We start from the raw sequence: 10,676 nt of genomic DNA on the forward strand, positions 1-10,676 counted from the left end.
ACACACATGCAAACTGTGCCCTTTCTAAGAGTGTGAAATTCAAAAGCCTGTATCCTTAACCGGCTGGTTCAGTTTATCAAGAAAAGGCTGTCAGTCATCCAGACTTTAGTCCTAACTCATCAATATCAGGTTCTAAAGCAACAGGAGACAGAGAACCCTCACAACAGTTAAGTAAAGGATTTTACTTAAGGATAAAAAGAAATGGGGGAATGAAAGACCCCCGCCACACTCACGTAAACCACGCCCTTTCTAAGAGCGTGAAATTCAAAAGCTGTGACATCACCAAGACGAGTACCCTATCAGAGGTGCTCTCACCTTCTACCTCATTTTGCATATCAAGCCTGCCTGGCCTGATTGAGAGCTGCTCTTACAAGGTCCTCAAGACTTCATATGCAAATAAAGCCTCTTCTATATAAGCTGTACTAAATCCAGCCCAGTATGCTCAGCCTCCTGAAGTGCTTCAGCATCTGCAGGCGCCTGCGTGAGCAATAAAGAACTCTCTTGTTGTTGCATCCAATGGCTCTGTCTCGATTTTTGGGCGAGGGTCTCCTGCCAGGAAGATTCCCAGTGGGGGGGGTCTTTCATTGGAGGTCCCACCGATAGATAGAAGGCCTCTGCCCAACTCCACCAGAAGCCCACCAGGAGGTAAGCTGGCCAGCATCAGTGTTCCCTGTTGGTAACTGTGTCTGTTTTGTTTTCTGTATGACTCGGATCCCGGTCACTCGGTATCTGGGCGGCTTGAGAAGGAGCTGACGAGCTCGGGACTTCTCCCCCGCCACCATGGAAGATGTTTCAGGGGACATAGAGGTAGGGGCTTGCCTTTTCGGAGCCCGTGGCGTGTACGCCCCTCTATCGGAGAATCAAGGGCCTCTGGTTGTTGAGTCTCCGTCTGAATTTTTGTTTTCGGTACCGTGCAGAGCGTCTGGTCGCCGGCTGTCTTGTTGTATTGTGTCTGTCTGTTTGTCTCTTGTTTGCGTTTGAAGTCGTCATGAGACAGACCCTAACCACCCCCTGAAGCCTAACTCTAGGACACTGGTCTGAGGTTCGAGAACGCGCCCACAACCAGGCGGTCGATGTAAAGAAAAAGAAGTGGCAGACCTTTTGCTCCTAGGAATGGCCCACTTTAACGTGGGTTGGCCGAGGGACAGCACCTTTAACCTTGATACTATTCTGCAGGTCAAAGAGAAGATTTTTGACAAAGGATCCCATGGGCACCCAGACCAGGTCACCTGCATTGTAACTGGGAAAACTTGGCTTATGACCCACCTCCATGGGTCACTCCCTTTGTCTCTCCGAAACCTGCTCCTTCTCCCCCCGCCCCTCCAGAACCAGCTCCTCCCCCCCCGTCCCTCTGAAACCTGCTCCTTTTCCCCTGCCCCTTCAGAACCCTCTCCTTCTCTCCCCGCTCCTACGGCACCTCCTCCTTCTGCTCCCCCAGCTCCCTCTTATTTCTCATCCCTGTACCCTATCCTCACCCGGGAACAATCTCCCAAACCCATCCTTCCCCCGGATCCTAACTCCCCCCTAATGGATTTGCTCTCTGATGACCCCCTCCCTATCACCTGCCTCCATTGCAGCCAGTCCCGATAGGAGCTCAACAGACGCCCCTGGTGGGAGACCAGAGGGGCGTCACCTACTCACCTCCTAACTCCCCAGTTGCAGGCCATCTCCGGGGGCGGAGAGACCAACCGCCCTCAAAGATTACCTCCCAGGCATTCCCCTTACAACAAGGAGGGAACGGCCAACTGCAATACTGGCGGTTCTCTGCCTCTGACCTATACAACTGGAAATAGCACAACCCTCCTTTCTCCAAGGATCCTGTCACCTTGACTAATCTAATAGAATCTATATTAATTACCCATCAACCTACTTGGGATGACTGCCAGCAGCTCTTGCAAACTCTCCTGACCTCAGAGGAGAAACAGAGGGTTTTTCTAGAAGCAAGGAAGAATGTGCCAGGGGAGAATGGACAGCCGACTCAGCAACCAAACGAGATCGATGCCGCCTTCCCCTTGACCAGACCCAACTGGGATTTTACCACCGATGCAGGTAGGGGACACCTACGCCTTATGTCCAGTTGCTCATAGCAGGCCTCCGAGGGACCGGTAAATGCCCCGTCAATTTGGCACAGGTAAAGCAAGTAAGTCAGGGTTCCGAGGAGCCTCCTGCTGCCTTTCTAGAGAGACTCAAGGAAGCCTATCACATGTACACTCCCTATGACCCAGACGAACCGGGACAGGCTACCGGCGTGGCCATGGCATTTATATGGCAGTCAGTGCCTGACATTAGGAATAAGTTACAGAGGCTGGATGGACTACAGGGCTACACCATCCAGGATCTACTAAAGGAAGCAGAATGTATCTATAATAAGAGGGAGACTGTAGAAGAGAGGGAGGACCATATACGCAGAGAAACTGAAGAGAAGGAGACAGCTAGGGACCATAAACGAAGTAAGGAGCTAAGCCGCCTCTTGGCCACTTTAGTGCAGAACAGCAATAGGTCAGATAGGCAGGGAGACCAGAGGAGGCCCAGGGTGGAGCGGGACCAGTGTGCCTATTGCAAGGAGTGAGGCCACTGGGTGAGAGAATGCCCAAAGCGACCCCGAAAACCGAAGGGTTCGCGGCTGGAAAACTCCCTTCTGGCTTTAGATGAAGACTAGGGGAGCCAAGGCCGGGAGGCCCCCCACCGTGCCTATGCTAACTCTCAGAGTCGGGGGGCAACCAGTCACCTTCCTAGTCGACACCAGAGCTCAGCACTCGGTCCTCACCACCTCCCCGGGCCAACTCAGCAGACGGACAGCCTGGGTGCAAGGGGCCACCATGGAAGGCGATACCGTTGGACTACTGAAAGGAAGGTACATCTGGCTACCGGTAAGGTTTCTCATTCTTTCCTCCACGTCCCCGACTGTCCATACCCACTACTGGGACGAGACCTACTGACCAAACTCAGAGCACAGATCCATTTCGAGGGGAATGGGGCCACAGTGTCAGGCCCAAATGGAGCACCTCTCCAAGTATTAACTCTCAAAATGGAAGATGAATACAGATTGTTTGAATACAGTGAAACCCGAGATAGACTCTTGGCTGGAAGATTTCCCCTTGGCCTGGGCCGAAACCCGGGCCATGGGTTTAGCTAAGCAACAACCTCCCATAGTCATTGAGTTAAAGGCAACAGCTACACCCATCTCGATTAAACAGTATCCCATGCCTAATGAGGCCTATCAAGGAATTAAGCCGCACATCAAAAGACTCTTGGACCAAGGGATCTTAACTCCCTGTCGGTCGCCATGGAACACTCCACTTCTACCCGTCAAAAAGCCTGGCACAGGCGACTACCGACCGGTACAGGACCTTAGGGAAGTTAATAAGAGGGTGGAGGATATACACCCCACGGTGCCCAACCCATATAACCTTCTGAGTACCCTACCACCCACCCATCTGTGGTATACGGTGCTAGACCTAAAGGACACCTTCTTTTGTCTCCGGCTAAGCCCTAAGAGCCAGCCAATGTTTGCTTTTGAATGGAGGGACCCCGAACTAGGAATTTCAGGACAATTGACCTGGACGCGGCTCCGCCAGGGATTCAAGAACAGCCCCACTCTCTTCGATGAAGCCTTACATCAGGACCTTGTGGACTTCCGGGTTCAGCACCCATCCCTGATTCTACTCCAGTACGTGGATGATCTCCTACTGGCAGCTCCAACCAAACGGGACTGTCTTAAAGGTACCAGGGCCCTACTACAAACCCTCGGGCATCTTGGGTACAGAGCCTCCTCCAAGAAGGCCCAAATTTGCCAGACGGAAGTGACTTATCTGGGGTACAAATTAAAAGATGGACAGCGTTGGCTAACGGCCGCGTGCAAGAAAACTATATCCCAGATCCCAGTTCCCCGGGGTCACCGGAAGCAGAGAGAATTCTTGGGCACCGCCGGGTTCTGCAGGTTGTGGATCCCCGGATTCACCGAAATGGCGGCTCCTCTGTATCCCCTAACCAAACAAGGGGCTCCCTTTGAATGGACAGAGGCACAACAACAGGCCTTTAGTAACATCAAACGGGCCCTACTCTCCTCTCCGGCTTTGGACTTGCCCGACATAACCAAACCTTTCAACCTATTCATGGATGAGAAGCAAGGCTTTGCAAAGGGGGTCTTGACCCAGAGGTTTGGGCCATGGAAGCGACCCATTGCCTACTTGTCCAAGAAATTGGACCCAGTAGCCTCCGGATGGCCCCCTTGCTTGAGAATGGTGGCGGCCATTGCAATCCTCGTCAAGGACGCAACAAAGCTGACTCTGGGACAGCCATCAACTGTACTGGCACCACATGCGGTTGAGTCTATCATCTGCCAGCCTCCTGATCGTTGGCTATCCAATGCCCGCATGACCCATTACCAGTCCCTGCTCCTGGATGCTGATGGGATTCGCTTCGGCCCAGCAGTCGCCCTTAGTCCTGCAACTCTGCTGCCGCTGCCAGAGGGCCCTATGTCCCATGACTGCCTGCAGATCCTTGCGGAAGCACATGGGACCAGGGTTGACCTGTCCGATCAGCCATTAAAAGACACGGACCACACGTGGTACACGGATGGCAGTAGCTACTTGCTGAATGGAGAACGATAAGCAGGAGCAGCAGTGACCACCGAAAACCAGGTAGTCTGGGCCAGCGCCCTTCCGGGAGGCACCTCGGCACAGCGGGCAGAGCTCATTGCCCTAACTCAGGCGCTCCAGCTGGCAGAAGGTAAGAGACTCAACGTATATACCGATAGCCGGTATGCCTTCGCCACTGCCCACATACATGGGGAAATCTACCCAAGGAGGGGACTCCTAACCTCGGAGGGCAAGGAGATTAAAAATAAAACTGAGATCTTGGCCCTGCTCAAGGCCCTATTCCTCCCCAAGAAATTGAGCATCATGCACTGCCCAGCGCACCAAAGAGGAGACAGTGCAGAGGCAAAAGGCAATCGTCTAGCAGATGAGATTGCTAAACAGTCCGCTGTGGGTCCCCAGCTCCTCACCGTCACGATCTTAACTGAACCAGGACGGACCCAGCTGGTAAACTGGGAATATAGTACTGAGGACTTAGATTTGATACAGAAACTAGGAGCAGACTATGATCCAGAGTGGGACAGATGGGTGCACCAAGGAAAAACCATTGTGCCAACCTACAATGGACCTAATTAATAACTTCCACAAACTAACTCATTTAAGTGCCCGAAAAATGCAAGTCCTGGTGGATCGAGCAGAGACGGGAAAACTTTTCCTCAATAGAGATAAGGCCCTACAAAAGGTCACAGAGACTTGTACTGCTTGTGCTCAAGTCAACACAGGATGAGCCAAGACTGCCCCCAGGGTCCGTCTCCGGGGACACAGACCTGGAGTCCAGTGGGAAATAGACTTTACTGAAATTAAACCTGGCATGTATGGCTACAAATATCTCTTAGTTTTTATAGACACCTTCTCTGGATGGGTAGAGGCCTACCCCACCAAACATGAAACTGCAAAGATGGTCACCAAGAAACTATTAGAAGAAATCTTTCCCCGATATGGGATGCCTCAGGTAATAGGATCAGACAATGGGCCGGCCTTTGTCTCCCAGGTGAGTCAGCAGGTGGCCAAGATACTGGGAATTGATTGGAAATTACACTGTGCATATAGACCCCAGAGCTCAGGTCAGGTAGGACGGGGGGAGGAGGAGCGGGTTTTGGAGAGACAAAGGGAGCGACCCATGGAGGTGGGTCGTAAGCCAAGTTTTCCCAGGTTACGATGCAGGTGGCCTGGTCTGGGTGCCCATGGGATCCTTTGTCAAAAATCTTCTCTTTGACCTGCAGAATAGTATCAAGGTTAAAGGTGCTGTCCCTCGGCCAACCCACGTTAAAAGTGGGCCATTCCTAGGAGCAAAAGGTCTGCCACTTCTTTTTCTTTACATCGACCGCCTGGTTGTGGGCGCGTTCTCGAACCTCAGACCAGTGTCCTAGAGTTAGGCTTCAGGGGGTGGTTAGGGTCTGTCCCATGATGACTTCAAACGCAAACAAGAGACAAACAGACAGACACGATACAACTGGCTCAAAGGATTGGGTGCAACTCCTACCCCTGGCTCTGTATCGAGCCAGGAACACCCCAGGCCCTCAAGGCCTTACCCCTTTTGAAATTCTATATGGGGCTCCACCCCTTGCCATCACTTTCTTTGATTCTGATATTTCGGACTATGCTAATTCCCCCTCTCTCCAAGCACACCTGCAGGCCCTGCAGATCATGCAGAAGGAAGTTTGGAAGCCCTTAGCAGCCGCATACCGGGAAGCCACTGATACGCGAACAGTGCCTCACCAGTTCCAAATCGGAGACTCAGTCTGGGTCCGGAGACACCAAACCAAAAACCTCGAGCCTCTCTGGAAGGGACCACTGAAAGTTGACAGTATTGCCGCCTGGATCCACGCATCTCACGTGAAGGCTGCCCACCCGGACGCTTCCACATCTCCTGCCCAGGCATGGAGACTCCAACGCTCTCAAAACCCCCCTAAAGATAAGACTTATTTGCAATCTTGTTTGCCCTTTTGACTACCCCCACCCTGTCGACCAGCCCCCATACCCTAAAACAATTAACCTGGCAGATAGTCTCCCCAGCAGGAAATGCCTTGTGGTCTCAGTCAGGGAACCATGCCGTGGGAACCTGGTGGCCCTCGCTCACCCCAGACTTCTGCCAACTGGTGGCAGGGTCAGACTATTGGGACATACCCGACTATGAGGCAGACACATTGCCAGAAAAACTAAGATCAAACCCTGGCAATAGAAGCATGCATGGCTATGGTGTCCAGGGAGTCCGGACCTCTATAGGGTGTGCTACCATCGAGAAACGGTATAAACTGGGTCACCAAGACTTTTACATGTGCCCAAAGGATGGGAGGGACTTCCACATGTCTCGTAAATGTGGAAGCTATGACTCTTACTTTTGAGCCGCCTGGGGCTGTGAGACCACCGGCGGTGCATACTGGAACCCCTCATCTTCTTGGGACAAGGTCACCATATTAAAGGGCTGGGGAAAGGGACATTGTTCCAGCTGTTCTGGAGGACTCTGCCTTCCCCTTAACATCACCTTTACACCGAGTGGTAAAAAGGCTCCAGAATGGATCAGGGGATATACTTGGTGACTCCGCTGGTACATAGAAGGAGAAGATCGGGGGGGGGGTTAACTTTAAAATACAACTTAGAGTACAACAGGCCTCCCAACCAATCAGTCCCAACCAAGTCCTGGCAGAGCAGAGGCCGGCATCCTCCTCCGGTTTCATACCAACCCCCCTGCCAGTGGGTAACTCAGTTAGAGTTGAAATAACCACACCAACCTCGCCCCCTAACCAGTCCCAGGATGCCCAGTACCAGGAAGACTTCCTGGGGACAGGGGATAGACTTATTAACTTAGTAAAAGGAGCCCACTAGGCCCTTAACTCCTCAGACCCCGATTAAGCTAGAGACTGTTGGCTATGCCTCAGCGTAGGCCCCCCTACTATGAGGGAATTGCTGTTTCAGGAAATTTCTCTAATTATACCAGAGCCCCGGACTCGTGTTTGATACTGCCTCACCACAAGCTAACTTTACCCGACGTTTCTGGGCAAGGGACATGTTTGGGTCAGGTTCCTAGGTCGCACCAGCCACTCTGCAATCGGACCGTCCAAACTCTGTCAGCAGGGAGCTATAATCTGGCCGCCCCAAATGGTACTTACTGGGCCTGTAACACAGGTCTCACCCCCTGTATATCGGCCCAAGTGTGGAGCCAAACCTCAGAGTTCTGTGTGTTGATCCAGCTGTGGCCCAGGATCACCTATCATAGTTCACAGACCGTTTATGAATTCTTCGAAGACACCCCTAGGAGGCAGAGGAGGGAGCCAGTAACTATGACCCTCGCGATCCTTCTGGGAGTCGGGGGGATTGCGGCAGGGATAGGCACTGGAACTCATGCCATGATACAGACAGGGAGATTCCAAGCCTTGCATGACGCCATGCATTCAGACCTAAAAGTGGTTGAAAAGACAATCACTGCCCTCGAAAAATCCCTGACCTCTTTATCTGAAGTTGTTTTACAAAATAGACGGGGATTAGACTTACTCTTTTTAAAGGAGGGTGGATTATGTGCGGCCCTTAAAGAAGAATGTTGCTTTTATGCAGACCAGACAGGGGTAGTGAGAGACACAATGGCTAAGTTAAGAGAGAGGCTGGCCCTGCGAAAAAGAGAATTTAGTTCACAACAAGGCTGGTTTGAAGGATGGTATAACAGATCACCCTGGTATGTTACCTTACTTTTAACTCTTATGGGACCTTTAGTTATACTGGTGATTATTCTGACATTTGGTCCCTGTATCCTTAACCGGCTGGTTCAGTTTATCAAGAAAAGGCTGTCAGTCATCCAGACCTTAGTCCTAACTCATCAATATCAGGTTCTAAAGCAACAGGAGACAGAGAACCCTCACAACAGTTAAGTAAAGGATTTTACTTAAGGATAAAAAGAAATGGGGGAATGAAAGACCCCCGCCACACTCACGTAAACCACGCCCTTTCTAAGAGCGTGAAATTCAAAGGCTGTGACATCACCAAGACGAGTACCCTATCAGAGGTGCTCTCACCTTCTACCTCATTTTGCATATCAAGCCTGCCGGACCTGATTGAGAGCTGCTCTTGCAAGGTCCACAGGACTTCATATGCAAATAAAGCCTCTTCTATATAAGCTGTACTAAATCCAGCTCGGTATGCTCAGCCTCCTGAAGTGCTGCAGTATCCGCAGGCGCCTGTGTGAGCAATAAAGAACCCTCTTGCTGTTGCATCCAGTGGCTCTATCTCGATTTTTGGGCGAGGGTCTCCTGCCGGGAAGATTCCCAGTGGGGGTCTTTCACCACAAGTAACTGATGAGTATGCCTGTGTGTCTACAACTTAAGTTCTCCTTCTACTGCCTTTCTCTGAGGTTGGGCACTTTCCTCCCACAAACTGTTGGGAGCTACTTTTGTTCTCTGAAACGCCCCAGGCAGCATGACAGGCCTGAAGTTGCAAGTATACACCCAAGAATTGAATCCCCCTAAGCACCTTAAGTTTACCTCCTGTTCTAATTTATATCTATCCTAGCAGATTTCCACTCAGCCTACAGACACCATCCATGAATCAACCTCACCCCTGCAAGTGTGCCAAACCAGAGAGTTTTCAATTTGCTGACAGCAGAAAAGGGAGGCATTTACCTCTTCCTCAATGAAGAATGTTGCTACTATGTGAACCAGTTTTGTCAAGTGGAAGAGAGTGTTGGGGTATCCCGAATTGAGGAGGGGTCCCCAAGCTGGATTCGTCACCCTAAGAATCAAGAGTCCACGCGCCAATTGATGCAACACGCAAGAGGCTTTAATTAGGCATCTGCAGATGGGCCTCTTGGTCAGCTTTTAGACTGATTGGCCCCGAGGTTCAGTTACAATCAGCTTTTAAAGACAAAAACCACAAGCTTTGGGAGGGGTCCCTATCTTGTGACGGGGGGGGGGGTACGTGACTACTGACCAGGGGAAGTAGATGTCTTCCTGACCTACACGTTGTAAATTCCTCAAACCTCAGTATGAGTTAATCATCTCTCCCTAAGTAAATGGTGGTTATCATCTCGTTTCCCACGAATCTTGTTTGCCCATCTCTGATGCCCTGGTCAGTTCATCACAGGTGGTCAGCAGCCCGGAATTTGGCCTTTTGTGGGTTTACAGCCCTTCTGCAATTAAGGTTGCTAAACCATACATTCCATTCTGTGGTTTGGCCAGTTCCTGGGATGTGGCCCTTTGTTTACTTTCTGAGTTCTCTAGTGGGGTACCCTCCCTGTTTAAGCTTATATTTTATTTCTATAAATTCGGGGTCTTTCAAGGGGTTTAAAATCTTACACAATCTAGGTTACAATCTATGGCCTCCTGTGGTCCACTCTGGGGCCCTGGCTTCTACCTCTCCTCTGACAACTTGGCTCTCTATCATTCTAATAACAATGATACTTGGCTCTTCATGTTCCTTTGGAAGAGTCAGTATAGCAGATGCTTTGGACAGAATTTCATCAGGTCTGCTACCATCATCTGTGAACTTGAGCCCCTGCTTTGGACCAGAATTACAGAGCTCCCTTCTCAAGACCCCAATCATGAGGAAGTAGCCAGAGGGCTATCATTGCCCTTTGCCATTAACAAAAGGCTGGAATGTTAGGTACAAAGTGTTTCCACCAAATGTCTGTGCTAGTGACAATGTCCTAAAAAGAAGGACTTTGACCTGTAAACAAGAACAGTTGTTATTAGATAAACAGAAGCCTAAAGGTAGGTTTCTTATTATTAGAATAGCAGATTTTGTAAACCAGGTTCTGTTTACCAGGACCCTCCCCTAGTCTGTCACAGAAGGGAACTTAGTTTTCAGGCCAATCTGAATATCCTGCATCAGATCAAAAACTCCACCCTGCTTGCTTTCCCACCATTTTGATTTTCTCTGTCCCCTTAGAAATAACCCAATAGCTCCTTTTTTTCTACCAACGGAATGATCTAGCTTTGTGTTTTTACTGTGCCCTTGATTATACAAATGAGTTTTAAAACTCTTTTTCCTGCTGGATATGGTGGCATATACCAGTAATCTCTGCATCCAAGAAGTAGAGACAGACATATCTTTGTGAGTTAGAGACCACCCTGGTCTACACTGATAATTCTA

General features: G+C 50.5%; 1 protein-coding gene across 1 annotated transcript; it reads left to right on the plus strand.

Moving 5' to 3' along the window:
* Nucleotides 1-780: 780 nt before the first annotated feature.
* Nucleotides 781-5,174, plus strand: LOC121140733. The gene is given in 6 exon segments (XM_040746625.1): nucleotides 781-906; nucleotides 1,815-2,064; nucleotides 2,067-2,655; nucleotides 2,657-2,817; nucleotides 2,820-3,054; nucleotides 3,056-5,174. Coding segments are annotated over 6 exon segments (3,480 nt in total).
* The last annotated feature ends 5,502 nt before the right edge of the window (nucleotides 5,175-10,676 follow it).

Source organism: Mesocricetus auratus, unplaced genomic scaffold, assembly GCF_017639785.1.
Source record: "Mesocricetus auratus isolate SY011 unplaced genomic scaffold, BCM_Maur_2.0 Super-Scaffold_100006, whole genome shotgun sequence".
NCBI lineage: Eukaryota > Metazoa > Chordata > Mammalia > Rodentia > Cricetidae > Mesocricetus > Mesocricetus auratus.